Here is a 22,314-nt window from a genome sequence, read left to right as displayed (position 1 = left end):
AGGTTTGGAGGCGCTTAGTTCTGGAATGATGCTTTTTTTTAGTTAGGATGAGAGATAAGGTGTAGAGAGGGGATCAATGGAACAGCTGACTAGGGAGGTGGAATAGGGGTATTTGGAGAGGGGTGACAGGGTGAGCGGCTCATTGTGTGGCTGGTCAGGTGCTGGGTTGAGGGTGAAGGTCATTTTAACTAATTGTGCTTGAAACAGAAAGTGACCTCAGCCCAGTGAATGATGGATGATAGGTGTTTGTGAGGGAACGTTGTGACAGCCGATACTCATCTTCCTCATCCTCAGATGAAGATAGGCCCTGTCCCAGCCCAGGGTTCAGGGGTCCTGTTTTGTCACCATGGCCGTCCATTTAAGTCTTTCTTCTGTTGCATTAGCTGTCATAGTATCTTACGTATGGGTCTGTGTGCTTTCCTGTTTATGTGTATTATGCGATGTGTATTATGTGTATTATGCGATATGCAAGTGTGTGTGCAAGTGCCATTGCAGGTCTCAGCTACATAAGTTCCTACGTTTTTCTCTCTATCGATCTTCAATTCTCTCTCTCTCTCTCCCTATGCAGGTCTTTGTTCTGGTGGTGTGGAACTTTGAACTCTACATGATTCCTCTGGTTCTGTTGCTGCCGCTGGCCTGGAACTATATCCTCATCTCTTCGGGGAAGGACACCAGGCAAGATGTGGTGAGTGTCCCTGTCATGTATCACTACGCTGTTCTGCCCCCTTAATTGTCCCATACGGCAAGCGTTTACATCTCACACGCATTTCTGTCAATCATTTATTTAATCTCATTTCAATAGATATGGATTTAATCATAAATATAATGACACATTTACTATGGAAAATAGATACAAAACCCCTACATAGAAAATATACAATGTGTTTGTTCTTAGACACCATAATTGTAAATGCATTCAAACAAAACAATTAGTAAAATAATTCTGTAAACTTGGAGGTAACAGGAAGGGACTAAGGAGTGGACTTATTTAATTGGCACCTTCCCTCTGGATATAGTAAAGAAGAATTAAAGAATTTAAAAAATCCCAAAATAATACAACCAAGAAATAGACACTGAGGGAAATTCTGTCTGCTTTTCTGAATGAGAAATGCCAAGTGCCTTGAACTTTGAAGAATCGCTCCCAAATTCTTCCTTTGCATATTTTGAGGCAAAGAGAGGACGTAATAGCTTGTCACCTTGAGCAACGTTATGCCACTTACCTGGTTGTATATTTATTTAATTCATGTATTTTTTATCTCTTATTCCAATTAAACAGTGTCAAAGCAATGTCACGGAGAAGTGGACATGTTTTAATCATTGCCGAGGTGCACCTGGAGAGTCGTGAGAGAGTGGTGCGAGCGTGAACAATGAAGTGATTAATTTTAATAAGTGTGTTTCCAGACTACCTTAGAATGCACAGGGAAGAGTTCCCCGTCTCTCAAAATATATTACCCAATTTTTCACGAGTGCGCAGTTAAAAAGAATATACGGGATTTGGAACAGATAGCCGTTAAAACAATGAAAACAACAAGTAGAACGAACTTCTTATGGCCTTGAATTGGAAATATATAGAGCAGGATTTAATGAATGTTGCTGTGAACCTACTAGTTTTAGTATTACCAGAGAATTAGGAATTTATTGGACGTTATTTCATGTTTTCTACAGCAATACTCATGGCAGATGGAGAGGAAAAGCAGGCATAGATGTGTTCTTCAGGCATACAGTAGATGTGTTCTTCAGGCATACAGTAGATGTGTTCTTCAGGCATACAGTAGATGCGTTTTGCCAGTGCAGATGTTGTAGCTGGGTCACAATTAAAAGCATCCAATAAATGTATTTTTCAACGGAAGGAAGTGGAAGGTATCTCTTAAAAATGGAAAGGACACATACATAACAGTATGCACATCATGGAGCATAGTTGCTAGTGTATTTCTGCGTTTCGCCTCTGTGTCAATGCTCTGTACATGTCCCCCTGTAGATGGCAGCATTGCTTGACCAAAAACATTCAACAAAAAATTATTTATTTCTTTACCTCCATAGCGGTAATGGTGGGGCTGGGGGCTGGGGGGACAGGGGGGCTGGAGGGACTAGATGGTGGAGGGTTAATAGTGGAGCTGGGGGGGGGGGGGGGGGGTCGGCTCTCATGTCTGCTTCCAATTAGTCCAAGCCCCTGATCTAGCCTCAATTCCATGATGAGTCACAGCACTCCACTCCACTCACTTGCAGTCCCTAAAAGAAGGGAAGTTTGTTTTTATCAACTCCGGGGATGGTGTGTGTGTGTGTGTGTGTGTGTGTGTGCGCATGTCTTTGTGCTTGTGTCTGCATGAGTGTGTGTGCTTTGTGCATTTGTTAGTGTGTGTGCTTGTTTGTTATTTAGGGAGTGTACTGTATATACAGGAACATTTGTTTAATTGTTTAACATTTATCCCCACCTTACTTCTGAGATCGTTGCACTGAGGGAACATGCACTATAGCTGGCACAAAAAATGTCCTCTGTAGAAAATCAGCAGTCTCTTGTCTTGGCGTGTGATATTAGTTGCTGATGATAGGTGAAACTGAATGTGATGAGGCTGCCCCTCCTCCTCCTTTCCTCTCTTTGTGATGGTTGAGGAGCTGTGACATGTTGTAAGGGTCATTCTAGGAGTTTATCACCCTGCATCTCCCACCTGGGCTCGGCTGCTGTCTTCACACTGTCAATCAGTCAGTCAGACAGACGGACGGACGGACGGACGGACGGACGGGCGGGCGGGCAGGCAGGCAGGCAGGCAGTCATTTCACCTTCTAGTAATATGAGCCCTCTAGAGACACACACAGCAGTCACAACCAACCAGACAGTAGTACACATCTGTGAGAGCGACAGAGAGACGGACTGTGGGATGTGTGTAAAGGAATGAGAATGTTATATGAAAACCATGCTAAACAAACAGGCATGCGCCAAGCTCTTCATGCATACAACTGGTGTGTCTGTTTGTTTTGAGTCAGTGTTTCCCATTCTGTGGGGGGGGGGGGGGGGGGGACAAACAGTCACTGTATTTCTACATGCTGTAATTTTCACCTCAGGGTCACTGATGCTCTTAGGTCAGTTCTCCCTAGCCAGGCCTGAACCTTGACCAGTAGATGTGCTGAACAGAAAAGCTGGCCTTAGACCAGCTATTAAAGGCCTGGTGAAGCAACAATGTCACTGACCCCTGCTTTTAAACTGTCGTCCTCTGACCTCTAACCCTGTTATCATGTCTGTCAACTGTTGCACCATTAGGTGCCCTGTGTGTGACCCTCTCCAAGGCTGTGTGTGGCTTGTTATGGAGGAAAGTTATGATTAACATAGCAGGCACTGCTGGGCCATGTGAGCTATGACAGGAGAGGTGGAGGGAGAGATTACAGTTGTGGAGACAGGGTCCTAAGACATCTTTACAGCTACAGACAGTTAGTCTGACCAATGCCACAGCATCATTGTTTGCCATTCGCATTGCAGTTGAAACATTATGGAACTCGAAGTTACTTAAAAATGGAAAGCTGTTCAAGCTTACAAACTGGCCCTCTGCTTTTTATTAGAGACCCCTACTGTGGGGAGGTGATAGTGTAGACTAGTGTCTGTAGACAAAGATAGGATGACAGCACCTACAATACCACCAGCACAACTAATACCAGCACCACTACCATCAGCACCTACAATACCATCAGCACCACTACTACCAGCACCTACAATCCCACCAGCACCTACAATACCACCAGCACCACTAAAACCAGCACCACCACCACCAGCACCACTCTAACCAGCACCAATACTACCAGCACCAATTTCACCAGCAGCACTACCACTTTCACCAGCACCAATACTACCAGCACCAATTTTACCAGCACCACTATCATCAGCACCACCAGTACCAGCACCACTAAAACCAGCACCACTATCACCATCACCAATACCTCCAGCACCACTATTACCAGCACCACTACCAACAGCACCAATCTCATCAGCACTAATACCATCAGTACCAATACCATCAGCACCACCATTACCAGCACCACTACCACTAGCACCACTCTCATCAGCACCACTATCACAGCACCACTACCACCAGCACCAATAGCACCACTACCACAGCACCACCAACACCAGTACCACTATCACCAGCACCACTATCAACAGCACCACTACCACCAGAACCACTACCACCACCATCACTAACATTACTATTACCCCTAAAGTGTGAAGTCACCCATTTCCCATCCTGGAAACGTGGAACCGTATGGTGGGTTCTGTCTCTGGGTTATTGCTGGGGCGGGTTGCCGGGTGGCTGGGCTCAGTCAAGCGGGGGACAGCTCAGCTGCAATGGAAAAGCTGTAGGCCTGGATGACCGTCCTTGGAAAACCGACCGGCACTGTCGAGCCACTAGCCTGGAAAACTCTTTACCAGATGTTGTGGAGGTGTTCATTATAACATGAGCTGTCATGGTGCAGAAAGATGCCGGTGATCTCTCTCTCTCTCTCTCTCTCTCTCTCTCTCTCTTTCTCTCTCTCTCTCTCGCTCTCTCTGTCTCTCGCTCTCTCTGCCTCTCTCTCTATCTGCCTCGCTCTCTCTATGTTTCTCTCTCTCTGCCTCTCTCTCTCTCTCTGCCTCTCTCTCTCTGCCTCTCTCCCTCTCTCTCTCTCTCCCTCTCTCTTTCTATCTCTGCCTCTCTGCCGCTCTCTCTGCCTCTCACCCACCGGCCAGCCGATATTTTGATGAAGAAGAAAAGGATGAGAGCAGGCTGGGTCCGCTTGTCTTCACTCAAACCAAAGGAAAACCTCCACAGTGGCCCTGCCCCAAATACAGAGAGCTAGACAAAAAGGAGAGAGGGAGAGAGGGCTACGGCGGTGCCTGGTAGGTTCTCCTCAGTTCAGAGGTAGACAAAAAGGAGAGAGGGAGAGAGGACTTCGGCGGTGCCTGGTAGGTTCTCCTCAGTTCAGAGGTAGACAAAAAGGAGAGAGGGAGAGAGGGCTTCGGCGGTGCCTGGTAGGTTCTCCTCAGTGCAGAGGTAGACAAAAGGTAGAGAGGACTTCTGCGGTGCCTGGTAGGTTCTCCTCAGTTCAGAGGTAGACAAAAAGGAGAGAGGGAGAGAGGACTTCGGCGGTGCCTGGTAGGTTCTCCTCAGTGCAGAGGTAGACATGGCAGTCGGTGACAAAATCAAAAGGTCATGTCACTTTTGACTGGGAGCGTTTGTGCCCCGTTAATTTCCCCCGTGCCGCCCCGTCTTCGCTGGCAGGCAGACGGTGTTGATAGCGGGGTGAGAACGCCGCGCCAGTCTCCCAGCCTCCTCCTCTTTATCCTTGTGAACCTCTGTACCCGTCGTTGTTAACAGTGTCAGCACTCCTGCTCCGTGTTCTGCCGCAGTCTTTGATGTTGTTCTGTTGCTGCTCTCTCTGACTGTTTGGGTTGTGTGTGTGTGTAGGTGTGTGTGTCTGTGTGTGGTGTGGTGTGTGTGTAGGTGTGTGTAGGTTTGTATGTGTGTGTGTAGGTGTGTATGTGTGTGTGTGTGTGTGGGGGGGGGGGGGGGGGGGGGGACTTCAGCACTTCCTCTACCCACTCTGTGACACCTGCTTTCTTCAGTCAGGCGCCTGCCCCTCTCTACCACACATACCATCCCTCTCTACCACACATACCATCCCTCTCTACCACACAGACCAGCCCTCTCTACCACACATACCAGCCCTCTCTACCACACATACCAGCCCTCTCTACGACACATACCAGCCCCCTCTACCACACATACCAGCCCTCTCTCTACCACACAGACCAGCCCTCTCTACCACACAGACCAGCCTTCTCTCTATCACCCATACCAGCCCTCTCTACCACCCATACCAGCCCTCTCTCTACCACACATACCAGCCCTCTCTCTACCACACAGACCAGCCCTCTCTCTACCACACAGACCAGCCCTCTCCAAGACACAAAGATACAAACAAAGTCTATCCCAGTCTTGTTTGAACAAAAATCAGGTCTTTGCATTGTTCTGACTGACTCAATGCTGACATGTGTATGCCAAGACAGTGGAAATGAAAGTGAGTGCATATTCTATGTATCGCTTTTGAATGCTGTCATGATAATGATTGGCACTTGGACTGGTTTGTGTGATCAATAATAGCAGCCAACCACACCCCTCCCTGCCCCCTGCTGGGTGAGCCAGGCCTGAGTCAGTCCAGACAGAAGGCCTCCCTGTGAGAGCAGGGCTCTGCAGCTTGTGAAGGGTCGGGTCAGATAGACTGCCTACTCTCCTTATCAGTCTTCCAGCCCTCCACTCTGATCGCCCCTCTCCTCCAGAGCCTAAACCTACACACCACACACACACACACACACACACACACACACACACACACACACACACACACACACACACACATACACACACACACACACACACAGTATACCAAGCAGGGCCTGGAGAGGGGAAGACCCCAGCAGCAGCAGTTAAAACCCTCTCACATATCAAGGAGGAAAACCAGGAGGAGGAGAGGGGAGGAGAGAGAGTTTACCTTTATGCTCGTTGGGATGTCTGTCTCGGCGTCAATTCCCCTAGCGTCTGTCATTCCCCTAGCGGCCGTCATTCCCCTAGCGGATATCATTCCCCTAAGGCTGTCATTCCCCTAGCGGATATCATTCCCCTAAGGCCGTCATTCCCCTAGCGGATATCATTCCCCTAAGGCTGTCATTCCCCTAGCGGATATCATTCCCCTAAGGCTGTCATTCCCCTAGCGGATATCATTCCCCTAGTGGCTATCATTCCCCTAAGGCTGTCATTCCCCTAGCGGCTGTCATTCCCTTAGCGGATATCATTCCCCTAGCGGCTGTCATTCCCCAAGCGGCTGTCATTCCACTAACGGCTATCATTCCCCTAGCGGCTGTCATTCCCCTAGCGGCTGTCATTCCCCTAGCGGCTATCATTCCCCTAGCGGCTATCATTCCACTAGCGGCTATCATTCGAAAGGTTAGGAGAAAGAGAGCAGAGATTGTGGATTTTCTTCAGCCAGCCTGGCGGTAGGAAACTTGGTGGGGGTCGGAGGAAGAGAGGGGGATGGTGTTTGCATGGCAAAGGATGATTTCTATCTTGTCTAGTGTGTGTGTGTTTATCCCTGTGTATATGTGTGTGTGTTTATCCCTGTGCGTGTGTGTGTTTATCCTTGTGCGTGTGTGTGTGTTTAGGTTCATCGACCCATCCAAGCCCTGAGTGGTAGTCCGGCGTATCCACATCCACTGTAGGGTTACTATTCCCTCTCCTCCCCCCAGCCAGCAGGCCAAGTAAAAGTCTGCTGTAGTTTCCTACTGTACATCCATATCTCTGCCTGCTCCCTGCTCCTTTAGGGCACACAGGTGTCAGGATGTGAGGCCTACTGGGGCTTAATGACTGAACAGAGGAAATGGCTTGCCATGGCCCTGACCCTATAAACTGGTTTTAAACAAGCCAGACACACATAAACCCTGCAGGACTCATGCCCTCCAGAGCATGTGTTCACAAGCACCACTCCACACTAAATGGTCTATACTTTATTTAGACCTTTCACCAAGCTGTGTATTTGACATATTTCACCTGAGTATTTGTATATATACATGTACCCTCTGTAATCTGTGAGTATAACCTGTACCGTTCAGAAGATTTGAACGCTATGAATATGTTAATTTCCCCTTGGTAAAGTGTTGGATTGAAGCGCGTTGCAGGCGGTGTGAGCGTTCCACCATCCTGTCATCAGTGAGTCTTTGCGGCGGTGCAGGCGGTGTGAGCGTTCCACCATCCTGTCATCAGTGAGTCTTTGAAGCGTTGGGTTGTAATGATGGTAATTCAGATGATGTGATAAGGGGATAAACAGCTAAATGATACGATAAACAAACAGTCTTCATCATTACAGAATTGGGAGGGGGGGGGTAATTGATGTCTTCCGGAGACACAGCGTTTAGCTGTGGAAATCTTCAGGGCTGATGAGATGACATGTCCTTCCTTTTGTTTATACATTTTACACTCTCGTACCGGTGAACAAGGCTGTTCTCTTTACCGCAGGCTAGACGGGAGGAGGAATAGAAAACAGGGGAATGACTATCATTCCCTCTGTCTCTGTGGGTCATGCCTATCTATAGTTAATAGCTCTGTTTTAGATAGCATGGGGCCTACAGTATGATAGTGTGCTGTGTACTGTAGTAAAGGCTGTGTTTGGAAAAATCCATGATCTCTTTTTTGTGCTTCCTTTATGGTTGTTGATTCTAACACATTGTGTAGTAATATTTATCATGTATGATATTATAAATACCTCACATGCGACTCATGATTAGACGAAGCAATTAGCCAATAATATGCAGTGAAGAAATGTCTGAGGATGGATTCTAAATACAAGTGTATTTAATTACTTTGTAAAATGAATGGATTCACATACAAAGCATAAAGTTTAAGTTAAAAAATAACATGAACAAGCATTTTACAAGGCATTGTTCTAAGCATGGTCAGAGTGTAAGAGAGAGAAATCATAGCCTGAATGGCCATTCCTCAAGAGTCCTTGGGGTGGAGAGAGAAAGAAAGACTGTATCTCAGTAGCGCAGGTCAGGAACAAATGAAATCAAACTTTATTTGTCACATGCGCCGAATACAACAAGTGTAGACCTTACCGTGAAATGCTTACTTAAAGCCCTTAACAAACAGTGTATAACATTTCAGGTAAGACCCAAGTGCAGACTGTGTTGAAGTAACAATGTGTATTACAGCAACAGGGTCAGGCAAACGACAGGTCAAGGCAGGCAGGGGTCGATTATCCAGAGTGGTGGGGCAAAGGTACAGGATGACAGGCAGGCTCAGGGTCAGATCAGGCAGAGGTCGGTAATCCAGAGTAGGGGCAAAGGTACAGGACGGCAGGCAGGCTCAAGGTCAGGAGCAGGCAGAGTGGTCAGGCAGGGTCAGGGTCAGATCAGGCAGAGGTCGGTAATCCAGAGTAGGGGCAAAGGTACAGGATGGCAGGCAGGCTCAGGGTCAGGAGCAGGCAGAGTGGTCAGGCAGGCTCAGAGTCCGGACAGACAAGGGTCAAAACCAGGAAGGCGAGAAAAAGAGAGACTGGGGAAAAGCAGGAGCTGAGAAAAACTTGACAAACAAGATTAACTGGTAACAGACAAACAGAGAACACAAGTAGAAATACACAGGGGATAATGAGGAAGATGGGTGACAACTGGAGGGGAGTGGAGACAATCACAAGGACAGATGAAACAGATCAGGACGTGACACAGTGCAGGTCAGGAAGAGTTAAGAAAATATTTACCAAATAGACTAAAGAAAAAATGTATAAAAAGTAACACAATAACATGACAATAATAATTGTAAGTAGGGGTAAAGTGACTATGTGTAGATAATAAACAGCAAGTAGCAGCAGTGTACAAAACAAATGGAGGGGGGGTTCAATGTATTAGTCCGGGTGGCCATTTGATTAATTGTTCATCAGTCTTATTGCTTGAGGGTAGAAGCTGTTAGTTAAGGAGCCTTTTGGTCCTAGACTTGGCGCTCCGGTACCACTTGCCATGCGGTAGCAGAGGAAACAGTCTTTGACTTGGGTGACTGGAGTCTTTAACAATTTTATGGGCTTTCCTCTGACACCGCCTATTATATAGGTCCTGTATTGCAGGAAGCTTGGCCCAGTGATATACTGGGCCATACGTACTACCCTCTGTAGCACCTTATGGTCAGATGCCAAGCAGTTGCCACACCAGAAGAAGCCGTTAGCCAACCCTACTGAACTATAAACAGACACTGCTCCTCTGACTACTATTTACTCCCTCCACACACAACTGGAGCTGAAGCCATCTTAGTTTCAGCAGGAAGCTGTATTTACATAATAAGCTTATGTCACTTTTTTAAATTTATTATTCCAATAAAACAAAGGGAAAAAATCTATTAATTTTGTGAAGCAGTGGTTTTTGGATTTCTCCAATTTGTTTGCTGAGGCAGGGCGGGGGTGGGGTAGGGGTTATGAGACAAGATAAATGCAGCTCTTGGCAGCTCACAGGTTGATGATGCGCCTGTTTGTTTATGGTACTGCTGCTCCTGCTGACCTTGTAGCTTTGATGTGTGATTGACAGATGGGGGGACGGGGGAGGGTGGGGGGGTAACGATCTGTGCTGGTCTAGTACTTCGCAGGCAGGCAGCACAAACACGTGTGATACTACTGACTCTGTCTGTCGTTGTCTGTCGTTTTGAATCAATTTCATATGTTAAGATTGTATAGATACTTTATTTAGGCCGATTGTAAGTGATTTGAGAGGCCTTGTATATCTAATTATGGTGGTCTGTATGGGTTTTTATCAGAGAGATAAAAATAAAAAAACTTTCAACAACTCCTCTTTTTAGAGTCAACTTCTCGTCATTCACAGACAGGAAGGCAAGGACATGTGTTTCCATGAAAACATATTTTCTTCCACATCCTGATCCTCACTTCAGCATTCCCAGATACATACTGTATGGAATGATTTATCTTTCATCATTGCTTTCAATCTCTCTCTCCCTCTCCCTCCCTCTCTCTCTCATTAAGTGGAGGGATTGGTGGCCTGCTGTAATGGCTGTTGTTTCATCGGTTTTGGACCAGTGAAACACATGGTTACACTTCTTTGTTATTGGGCTTACTCTGCTGAAGCCCCTCTTCTACGTACTCCTCCTCTCTACTCCCCTATAGTAATGGGAGAGCTGGGGGACTGGGTGTAGGTTAGAGATGGGTTCAGATTGGTCTGGAAGACCAAGAGACTACAATCAGCCCTGTATTGCCTTGTGTTGACATCAACCATATATACAGTACATGTACAGTATGCATTGTGCAATTTGTAGGGATGAGAATGAATAAGAATGCCTGTTTGCCACTCGTAATGCATGTATTTGTGTCTCTTCTTCTCTTGTTCCTGTGACAACCACCATGCAGCAAGCGATGGAGGACTTGCTGGAGAATGAGGATGAGGACTATGACAAAGATGACAAGGTAATTATATCTCTGTCTGTCTGTCTGTCTGTCTGTCTGTCTGTCAGTCAGTCAGTCAAGGGACAGGACATCTCAGGGGTGACCGTGTTCCACACACAGGAAATACTAACACATATATGGTATGTGTACTTTAGATGCACACGTTCAAATCTGCACACATGCACGCACGGACACACACACACACACACACACACATGCTCACATGCACATATTCTCTCAAACACAAACACACACACACACTTTGAACATTGATAGTTGTCTTCCTAAAATGGGTCCAGACATACACTGAGTGTGCAAACATTAAGAACTGCAATGCTGCTGGGTTTTTCACGTTCAACAGTTTCCCGTGTGTATCAAGAATGGTCCACCACCCAAAGGACATCCAGCCAACTTGACAACTGTGGGAAGCATTGGAGTCAACATGGGCCAGCATCCCTGTGGAACACTTTCGGGGTGGGGGGTTCCCAATGTTTGGTATACTCACTGTACATTACATTCTCTACCCATTGTAACCTCGTCATGCATAGTATCATGGTTGTCAGTATTTGTGATTTTCAATCTCTCCCTGACCGACTCTGTAATACCTACATGTTTCAAGCAGACCACCATAATCTCTGTGTTCAAGGAAGTGAAGGTAACCTACCTAAATGATTACCGCCCCGTGGCACTCACGTCACTAGCCATGAAGTGCCTTGAAAGGCTGGTTATGACTCACATCAACACCATCATCCCAGAAACCCAAGACCCACTGCAATTTGCATACCGCCCCAACAGATCTACAGATGACGTAATCTCAATCGCACTCCACACTGCCCTTTCCCACCTGGACAAAAGGAACTGCTGTTCATTGTCTACAGCTCAGCGTTCAATACCATAGTGCCCACAAAGCTCATCAATAAGCTAAGGACCCTGGGACTAAACATCTCCCTCTGCAGCTGGATCCTGGACTTCCTGATGGGCCGCCCCCTGATGGTAAGGGTAGGTAACAACACATGCTACCATGCTGCTCTTCAACACTGGGGCCCCTCAAGAGTGTGTACTTTGTCCCTTCCTGTACTCCCTGTTCAGCCATGACTGCGTGGCCTAGCATGACTCCAACACCCTCATTAAGTTTGCTGATGACACAACAGTGGTAGGCCTGATTACCGACAACAATGAGACAACCTATAGGAAGGAGGTCAGAGACCTGGCAGGGTGGTGCCAGGACAATAACCTCTCCCTCAATGTGAGCAAGACAAAAGAGCTGATTGTGGACTACAGGAAAGGGAGGGCCGAACAGGCCCCCACTAACATAGACAGGGCTGTAATGGGGTGGGTTGAGAGTTTCAAGTTCATTGGTGGCCACATAACCAATGAACTATCATGGTCCAAACACGCCAAGAAGAACACCTTTTCCCCCTCAGGAGACTGAAAAGATTTGGCATGGGTCCCCATATCCTCAAAAAGTTCTACAGCTGCACCATCGAGAGCGTCCTGAGCGGTTGCATCACCGCCTTGTATGGCAACTGCTCTGCATCTGACCGTAAGATGCTACAGAGGGTAGTACGTACGGCCCAGTACATCACTGGGGACAAGCTTCCTGCCATCCAGGACCTATATACTAGGGGGTGTCAGAAGAGGAAGGCCCAAAATAATGTCAAAGACTCCAGTCAACCAAGTCATAGACTGTTCTCTCTGCTACTGCATGGCAAGCGGTACCGGAGCACCAAGTCTAGGACCAAAAGGCTCCTTAACAACTTCTGCCCCCAAGCCATAAGACTGCTGAACAATTAATCAAATGACCACCCGGACTATTTACATGGACTTTTTACTTTGTTTTTACATTGCTGCTACTTGCTGTTTATTATCTAAGCATGGTCACTTTACCCCAACCTACATGTGCAAATTACCTCGACTAACCTGTACCCCCACACATTGACTCGGTACCAGTACCCCCTGTACAGTATATAGACTCGCTAATGTTAATTTAATGTTACTTTTTATTTTATACTTTTCTAATATTTTCTTAACTCTATTTCTCTGCATTGTTCCTTGAGTGGTTCCTTGAGTGGCGCAGCAGTCTAAGGCACTGCATCGCAGTGATAGTGTCACGTATACTCCCCCTCTGGCCTCTTGGTCATAAGGCTGCTGATTATCCCGCACACCTGTCACCATCGTTAAGCGCACCTGCACCTCATGATACTCACATGGACTCCATCAATTCCTTGATTATCTTCCCTTTATCTGTCACTCCCCTTGGTTCTTTCCCCAGGTGTTATTGACTCTGTTTCATTTCGGTGCGTTGTTTGTGTTTCGTGTTTATTATTTGCTTTATTTATTAAAACACTCACTCCCTGTACTTGCTTCCCGACTCTCAGCGCACTTGTTACAGAATAACACCTCACCTAAGGGAACATCAGGCAGTGTTGTTTATTTATTTTTATTTTTTTTATGTCAGTGTCAATGACGTCAGTTCCGGGAGCCACTACAGGCTCTCAGCCGGCTCGTCAGGCTCTCATGCCCCAGCCGGATCGCCAGGTTCTCATGCCTCAGCCGGCTCGTCAGGCTCTCATGCCTCAGCCCGGCTCATCAGGCTCTCATGCCTCAGCCCGCTCATTGGGCTCTCATGCCTCAGCCGGATCAACAGGCTCACCTGCCTTAGCCGGATTTCCGGGCTCTCCTGCCTCAGCCGGCTCGTCGGGCTTTCATGCCTCGGCCGGATCGGCAGGCTCCCCTGCCTCAGCTGGCTTGTCTGGCTTTCATGCCTCTGCTGGATCGCCAGGCTCCCCTGCCTCAGCTGGCTCGTCTGGCTTTCATGCCTCTGCTGGATCGCCAGGCTCCCCTGCCTCAGCTGGCTCGTCTGGCTTTCATGCCTCTGCTGGATCGCCAGGCTCCCCTGCCTCAGCTGGCTCGTCTGGCTTTCATGCCTCTGCTGGATCGCCAGGCTCCCCTGCCTCAGCTGGCTTGTCTGGCTTTCATGCCTCTGCTGGATCGCCAGGCTCCCCTGCCTCAGCTGGCTTGTCTGGCTTTCATGCCTCTGCTGGATCGCCGGACTTCGCTGCTTCCACCGGCTTGTCAGGCTCTCATGCCTCAGCCGGTCTGTCAGGTTCCCGCGCCCCAGCCGGCTCGACTGGTTCCCACGCCCCAGCCGGCTCGACTGGTTCCCGCGCCCCAGCCGGCTCGACTGGTTCCCGCGCCCCAGCCGGCTCGACAGGTTCTCGCGCCCCAGCCGGCTCGACAGGTTCCCGCGCCCCCGCCGGCGTGACAGGTTCCCGGGCCCCAGCTGGCGTGACAGGTTCCCGCGCCCCAGCCGGCGTGACAGGTTCCCGCGCCCCAGCCGGCGTGACAGGTTCCCGGGCTCTAGCCGGCGTGACAGGTTCCCGCATTCTTTCCCCAGGGGTTATTGACTCTGTTTCATCTCGGTGCGTTGTTTGTGTTTCGTGTTTATTATTATGTTTATTTATTAAAACCCTCACTCCCTGTATTTGCTTCTCGTCTCTCAGCGCACTCGTTAAAGATAGATGCATCACTCCAGACCCAGGTTTGATCTTCTCATTGTCCAAGTAATAAAACAGCAGCTATCAGGTAAAAACAGGTGGCTGCTTTAGTGGTTAGCTGGCTCGTTTACACAGTGGCAGTGAGTAGCCATACCAGCTTGGTCCTGGTCCCTTCTAGTCCTAGTCAGCATGGTTCAACTTCACCAGTACAGGATCTGACATTTGATATTATCAGCTGGCCACAGGGTTTCCATAGCACCTCAATACATTGATTGGATAAACAAAAGACAACATAGCAGAATCTTATTGACTTATCTAAAGTAACCATTCCCCACTTTCTGTTTTATTTCAGAAGTAAAGTGTGCTGTACGGCTATTGACTCTTCCTCTGTCTTCCTATGAGGTGAACGGCCCTGCGTGGCACGGTGTGCTTTATCTACACACTTGGGACTAATGGCGTTTCTTGGTTATTCTGTGTCCAACACCAAGACCAATTCGAATTTCATCTGCTTCGTTTAGTATCTCTTGGCACCAATTTTGGCAAAATCTGTCCAGTCTGTTATTTTTATGGTAATTCTATGGGGTGTTTGACTAAGCAATTTGCTATCTAAAATGATATAGCCTGAAGTCTCTCAATTGAGTTATTTTAGGCTTTGAATTAAGTGCCAATGTGAGTTCACAGGGTTAAAAAAGACGATATTATGTGTAGTCAGTCCACATGCGTCTCTGCATTCCCATCCCCCATTGTCCTCCAGTGGCTCTGACAGAAAAGTCCCGTGGCAGCGAAGTTCCAAGGCTACAATGTACGAGGCCGACAATTGAAGATGTGCGTTAGAAAACCTTGAAACTTTTCCCCTCTTTATATCTCTCTCCTCTTATTTTTCTGCATTTTCTCCCCTCAGAAAGAAAACAGGCGTTTGAAAAGGTGCACATTATAGAAAGAAATACATTTCAACTTTCATATTGAAATGAGGGAGCTGCAGCTCGGGGCCAATGTCAGATTGAGTCCTTAGCTGATTATTTCACATAAGAGGGCCCTCCTCTTTCTGCACACAGGGCTGGGGAGCCGGATAGCAAGGCGACCACAAAGGCTTGTATTGACCAACTCTGGCTTCATACATTTTGATCTATTGCTCCCCTCAACTGTAAACATTCCATTTGAGCTGTAGGGAAGTTGAAAGGGGGTATTTTTCTTCTTTATTTCTCCAATATCTCTCTCCCCCAACCACCCTCCCTCCTCCATTCATTCACCCCCTTCTCATTTATTCCCAAACCTTCTTTTTTCCCCCTCATCCCTGGTTAAGTGCACATCAAATGGAGTTTTGAGGGTGAACAAATGTCTTTACTACTCCCTCTCTTAGGAATTGAAGTGACCTGACACTCTCATTACCTCTTTTCTTTGCTCAAATTGTAAAATATTAAGGTCAGGTCAGAGGAGGCCTTTTTTTTACGACTCGGAGGTAGAAAAAAAGATTAATAAATGGGCCGAGGCCTCATTTTAATTGAACCTGAAGCATATGTTGCAAGTATGTGCAATCCGTCCCAGATGTTCAGTTCTGGCCGTGTGTTCTGCTCTTCCCTGTGCACCACAAGGCAGCTAGCTATTAGCTGGATAACCTTTGCTCCCAGGGCTAAATTGGGTATTACATGGCAAAAAAGTGGAGCACCTGTTTTTCATTGGGGAAAGGACCCCTTGAGGGCTTTGCATAGGCCGCCACATGTGTATTCACTTAACAGATTGTTGGGCAATCGTGAAAAGTGTCTTTCTTCTGAGCCAATGCTGATATTAGTCACTTACTCTCGTAAGTCCAAAGTCCAGGCTAATTGATGTGGACGGCTCAGTTGTTAAACCCAAGATGGTATCTGAAGGGGAAAAGAAAGAATGGAGATCAACTCTGTGTTTTCTCCTCCTCCTCCTCCTCCTTCTCATCTTCCTCCTCCTCCTCATCTTCGTCCGCATCCTCCTCCTGCATGCCTGCCTCCCTCCCTCCCTTCCTCCTTCCCTCCCTGCGTCCATATCTCTCTGGGCCCCTGCCTGTCACCTACCAGACAGGCCCACACCACAGGGGATCCAGGGGCGAACACGCCGCCACCGCACTCCCAGTCGACACACACACCGCCGTCTGCTCACTCATCGAGAGAGAGAGAGAATACACACATGTATGCTTAATAAACAGACATCATTCTTCCGACAGACACACACACACAAAAATGCACATACCGCTTGCAATATTTGATGAAAACGTATAGGTCGATCTGAAGCTGACATACTGTACAGGTGTAGGTATATGACAGAGTCAACAGTATTATCTGTAGGGGCTGAATGACGTCTATGTTGTAGCCTTGTCTTACACGGCCTGCTGTCCAGAGCTGGAGTAAGGTAGTTACCTCCAGGGTCTGAGTGTTTCTGTGTCTTAGTGTGTGTGTGTGTGTGTGTGTGTGTGTGGTGTATGTATGCGCACACTGTGCTGTGATGTGTGTGATAGCCCTGTATCCCAGAGGGTGGAGGGGGAGGGGGAGCGAAAGCGAGCTGGAGGAGCTCTGAGATTACACTCACTACCATGGCTGGTCACTGGAGTCGCTCTCCCCTCGCCTTAGGACCACCGATAGCCAGATAGGACACACACTGCAATCATGGCCTGCTCACAAGCTTACCACACTCACACACCTCTACTACAGATGTCAGCGTTCTCCCTTCCTCTCTCTCTCCCTCCCTCCCCTTACCTTTTTCTATCTTCATCCCATTCCATCTTCTCTCTCTTCCTCTCCCCTCCCTGTGTGTCTCTCTTCCTCCCGGTGTCTCTCTCTTCCTCTCCCTCCCCTGTGTCTATCTCTTCCTCCCGGTGTCTCTCTCTCCCTTCTCTGTGTCTCTCTCTTCCTCCCGGTGTCTCTCTCTTCCTCCCGGTGTCTCTCTCTTCCTCCCGGTGTCTCTCTCTTCCTCCCTGTGTCTCTCTCTTCCTCCCTGTGTCTCTCTCTTCCTCCCTGTGTCTCTCTCTTCCTCCCGGTGTCTCTCTCTTCCTCCCTGTATCTCTCTCTTCCTCCCTGTGTCTCTCTCTTCCTCCCTGTATCTCTCTCTTCCTCCCTGTGTCTCTCTCTTCCTCCTGGTTTCTTTCTCTTCCTCCCGGTGTCTCTCTCTTCCTCCCGGTGTCTCTCTCTTCCTCCCTGTATCTCTCTCTTCCTCCCGGTGTCTCTATCTTCTTCCCTGTGTCTCTCTTAATCCCGGTGTCTCTCTTCCTCCCCTGTGTCTCTCTCTTCCTCCCGGTGTCTCTCTCTCCCTTCTCTGTGTCTCTCTCTTCCTCCTGGTGTCTTTCTCTTCCTCCCGGTGTCTCTCTCTTCCTCCCGGTGTCTCTCTCTTCCTCCCTGTGTCTCTCTCTTCCTCCCGGTGTCTCTCTCTTCCTCCCGGTGTCTCTCTCTTCCTCCCGATGTCTCTCTCTTCCTCCCTGTGTCTCTCTCTCTGTGATACTGGGTGTACTCTCTCTGTACTTTAGAATACTTGAATGTGTATGGTACACATACAGGCCTGTACGTACACGCCAGGCTTGGTTTGGAAACATACCAGGACAGAACTTTGACTGCTGTAGCTCACATGTTACAGTGAGGTACCCTGAGTGGTATCGTCTCTAGAAAGCATTGTTTGTTTCTTGTTATGTTGACTCATTAACATTTGAAACATTCTTCTTCAGGCTAAAACTAAATGTATTATTAGGTGTATGTACAGTATAGATTCTCTGATTGTTAAACACTTGTCTATCCCCTTTCCCCAATATGCTTCCTAGGCATTACTGTATAGACAGATGCACAGTGTGAATAACACAGACATTTCTCTACTATTCATTCTAACATCCATGGGGATTCAGTTGTGATGAATATGCTAAGTTAAAGTAAGGATCTCTTGAAAGATGAAAAGCTGCCTCTCTCTAGTCATCTCTTTATATTTTAATCCTTCAACTCTGTAGTGCTGAGGCAGGCTTTTATCACCCCTCTCCCAGAAGGAGAATCACACACACACACACATGCACACAAACACACACACACACACACACACGCACACACACGCACACACACACACATACACACACACACACACACACACACACACACACACACACACACACACCCTACTGGACGGGGAACACACAGACAGGGAACCCACTGCAACATTGTTCAGTATAATTCACGTAAAAACACTATTTGTCTTATTAATTTCTTGTGTTTTGTTAAAAACACAAGAAATCAATGGGGGCTTTCAGTGGGTTCCGCCTGACAATCAATCAGAGAGAAAGAAGAAAATCAAGTGATATGACTGCTATGCTGTTTAGGCGAGAATAGGAAGATTCTATCTACTAATAAAAAGTTGCTAATCTCTTTGCCATTACCACGTGGAGGATCTAATGAGGGTGCAAAGGCAGCTGTGGCAGCCTGATAGCAGCTCTGTGTTTATCGATGGCCTGGCAGGTGCCTGGGTATTAACCACTGCTGTATTGCTACGTCAACACCCGGGGCACCATAGCAACACACTCCCATTCCTATGACCCCTGGGCTTTACAGCAGAACCTTAATACGCTGCACCCCATTTCACATCTATCGTTACCCCTCTCTCTCTCGCTCTTCTTCTTCTCCATCTATCTCTCGCTTTCTCTCTCCCTCTGTACTCTCGTTGTTTCTGTGCTGCTCTTTCTATCCTTCCCTTCCCTTTCCCTCTCTTTCTTGATCTGTTTTCTCCCTCTCTGTCTCTCTCCCTGTCTCCCTAACAATAGAGAGGAAAACGCAGGTAACCTCTCAGCACTGTGTAATTCTGCAAAATCTGATCCTGGTTCGGGTAGCATTGTGACAGTGTGGATCTGGGCATGGAGGGAGCTGGTGCTTATCTGCAGATAGCAGGAGCCGCCAGAGTCACAGCAGCACGCAGATCTGCCGATAGCTGCACGCTCTGATGTAATTGGTCTAAAGAGTACGTGGGGGATTATTTTTAATACTCTAAAAAGGGTGACAGAAAAGTTGCTCTGGGGCTATTGGACTTGTGATTCGCCATGCGTGTCCTCAGGTAACACGTTCAGGGTTTTTTTTATGCAGAGGAGAATGGGAGAAAAAAAAGTTAGAGCTGCTTGGAGTTATTTTCTTCTCCCTGCCTCTGAAGGATGAAAAGCTTCACGCTGTAAAATACGTTTTTCACTTTTGTGCCTATTTTTTTCATGTATTTTTTCCACCCACCTTTTTTTCCCAAAGATGCTCAGAGGAACTGCATTTTAATAATGTTTGGCTAATAGAGAGGGAAAGAAAAAAACAAAAAGGAGGGGAGAAAAGTGTATTGTCTTGTTCAGCAGTGTGCCACATTGATGGCCATTTTTTCTAACACATCAGGTGGATTATTTTCCCCTCTCCCTCCTATATCCCCCAGATGTCTGCTTCTCAGCCTTGTTTTAACCCCTCTCCCTCCTATATCCCCCAGATGTCAGCTTCTCAGCCTTGTTTTAACCCCTCTCCCTCCTATTCCCCCAGATGTCAGCTGCTCAGCCTTGTTTTAACCCCTCTCCCTCCTATATCCCCTAGATGTCAGCTGCTCAGCCTTGTTTTAACCCATCTCCCTCCTATATCCCCCAGATGTCAGCTTCTCAGCCTTGTTTTAACCCCTCTCCCTCCTATTCCCCTTAGATGTCAGCTTCTCAGCCTTGTTTTAACCCCTCTCCCTCCTATTCCCCCTAGATGTCAGCTTCTCAGCCTTGTTTTAACCCCTCTCCCTCCTATTTCCCCAGATGTCAGCTTCTCAGCCTTGTTTTAACCCCTCTCCCTCCTATTCCCCCTAGATGTCAGCTTCTCAGCCTTGTTTTAACCCCTCTCCCTCCTATTCCCCCAGATGTCAGCTTCTCAGCCTTGTTTTAACCCCTCTCCCTCCTATATCCCCTAGATGTCTGCTGCTCAGCCTTGTTTTAACCCCTCTCTCTCCTATTCCCCCCAGATGTCAGCTTCTCAGCCTTGTTTTAACCCCTTTCCCTCCTATAGATGTCAGCTTCTCAGCCTTGTTTTAACCCCTCTCCCTCCTATTCCCCCTAGATGTCAGCTTCTCAGCCATGTTTTAACCCCTCTCCCTCCTATTCCCCATAGATGTCAGCTTCTCAGCCTTGTTTTAACCCCTCTCCCTCCTATATCCCCTAGATGTCAGCTGCTCAGCCTTGTTTTAACCCCTCTCCCTCCTATTCCCCCAGCTGTCAGCTGCTCAGCCTTGTTTTAACCACTCTCTCTCCTATTCCCCCCAGCTGTCAGCTGCTCAGCCTTGTTTTAACCCCTCTCTGTCTTATTCCCCCCAGATGTCTGCTACTCAGCCTTGTTTTAACCCCTCTCTCTCTTATTCCCCCCAGATGTCTGCTTCTCAGCCTTGTTTTAACCCCTCTCCCTCCTATTCCCCCCAGATGTCAGCTGCTCAGCCTTGTTTTAACTCCTCTCCCTCCTATTCCCCCTAGATGTCTGCTTCTCAGCCCTGTTTTAACCCTTCCATTGTGTCCCTGGTTAAAAAAACCTCTTGATCTATTCTGACCCACAAGGTGCCTAGACCCGGCCCTTCGGAGGACGGGCGACTGCCTGAAAGCCATATCCTCGAGGATATGTTGGCTTCCTGGCACTTTGAGTGGATACGGGTGATGTTGGTAAGTGTGGCCATGCCCCTGGCCTTGCCGGTGTCTCTGTCTGGCTTCTATGGCACATCGTTCGTCTGTCCAGCCGCTACGCCTGCAAGGATCTCTGTGTACTGTCTGTCCCTGTCCTCGTCTCACTTACACGCTCGCTCCGTTAAAAACACACACGCACGGTCGTTATCCCCCACTCCGCCCCAACCCTGTCCCCTTCGTGGGGTGGTGTGGGGGTTGGGGTGGTCCAGCATGGAAAGGTGCCCCCTCTTATATGACTGCAGGAATGTAGGATCCCTCCCAGTAAGGACAGAGAGACTGAAAGAGACAATGACACTGGTACAACCATAGCATGCACTGCATCTTCTGTGACAGGGGAGTTAGCTCTTTGAACCACATAATGGGCCAGATCAACTGTAAAGTTCCCAAATTTAAGAGGACTCCCGTGGTGTTTACATATTTGCAGAAATCCATTCAGATGTATTTTGTGGCTTTTGGCAAACGTATTCTAATGATCTAAAGACACGATGTTGCGACTGCCTGTAAACACACAGTCCAGTTCAAAGTGAATGATGGCAGGCCTTACTGCCTGTAAACACACAGTCCAGTTCAAAGTGAATGATGGCAGGCCTTACTGCCTGTAAACATACAGTCCAGTTCAAAGTGAATGATGGCAGGCCTTACTGCCTGTAAACACACAGTCCAGTTCAAAGTGAATGATGGCAGGCCTTACTGCCTGTAAACACACAGTCCAGTTCAAAGTGAATGATGGCAGGCCTTACTGCCTGTAAACACACAGTCCAGTTCAAAGTGAATGATGGCAGGCCTTACTGCCTGTAAACACACAGTCCAGTTCAAAGTGAATGATGGCAGGCCTTACTGCCTGTAAACACACAGTCCAGTTCAAAGTGAATGATGGCAGGCCTTACTGCCTGTAAACACACAGTCCAGTTCAAAGTGAATGATGGCAGGCCTTACTGCCTGTAAACACACAGTCCAGTTCAAAGTGAATGATGGCAGGCCTTACTGCCTGTAAACACACAGTCCAGTTCAAAGTGAATGATGGCAGGCCCGCGTGGCAAATTACTTGTTTGCATAAAGGCTTACTGTAGCTCTGGTTGGCTGTAGCGCACCGGTCTGCATAGACTCATGTTCTGGTTTTATTTACTGCAGTGTCTATTAATTGTCCAAACGCATCGCCATCTTTCCCACTCTTTATTGCTGTAGAAATTTCACAAATGCCTT

At 47.8% G+C, this 22,314-nt stretch overlaps 1 protein-coding gene across 2 annotated transcripts in view; it reads left to right on the top strand.

Annotated features, from left to right (window-relative positions):
• The window catches only part of LOC110525302 (multiple C2 and transmembrane domain-containing protein 1), a 248,137-nt gene that overhangs the window by 200,001 nt on the left and 25,822 nt on the right, over positions 1 to 22,314 (top strand). Inside the window, exons 15-17 of one of the 2 annotated variants that reach the window (XM_036979435.1) lie at positions 569 to 685; positions 10,918 to 10,974; positions 20,989 to 21,090. In XM_036979435.1, the coding sequence (XP_036835330.1) occupies positions 569 to 685; positions 10,918 to 10,974; positions 20,989 to 21,090 (276 nt within the window). The remainder of the gene's footprint in view (positions 1 to 568; positions 686 to 10,917; positions 10,975 to 20,988; positions 21,091 to 22,314) is intronic. The other variant, XM_036979436.1, reaches the window with a different exon arrangement.

Source organism: Oncorhynchus mykiss, chromosome 6, assembly GCF_013265735.2.
Source record: "Oncorhynchus mykiss isolate Arlee chromosome 6, USDA_OmykA_1.1, whole genome shotgun sequence".
NCBI classification, from domain to species: Eukaryota; Metazoa; Chordata; class Actinopteri; order Salmoniformes; family Salmonidae; genus Oncorhynchus; species Oncorhynchus mykiss.
This window is presented reverse-complemented; position numbering and strand designations above follow the sequence as displayed.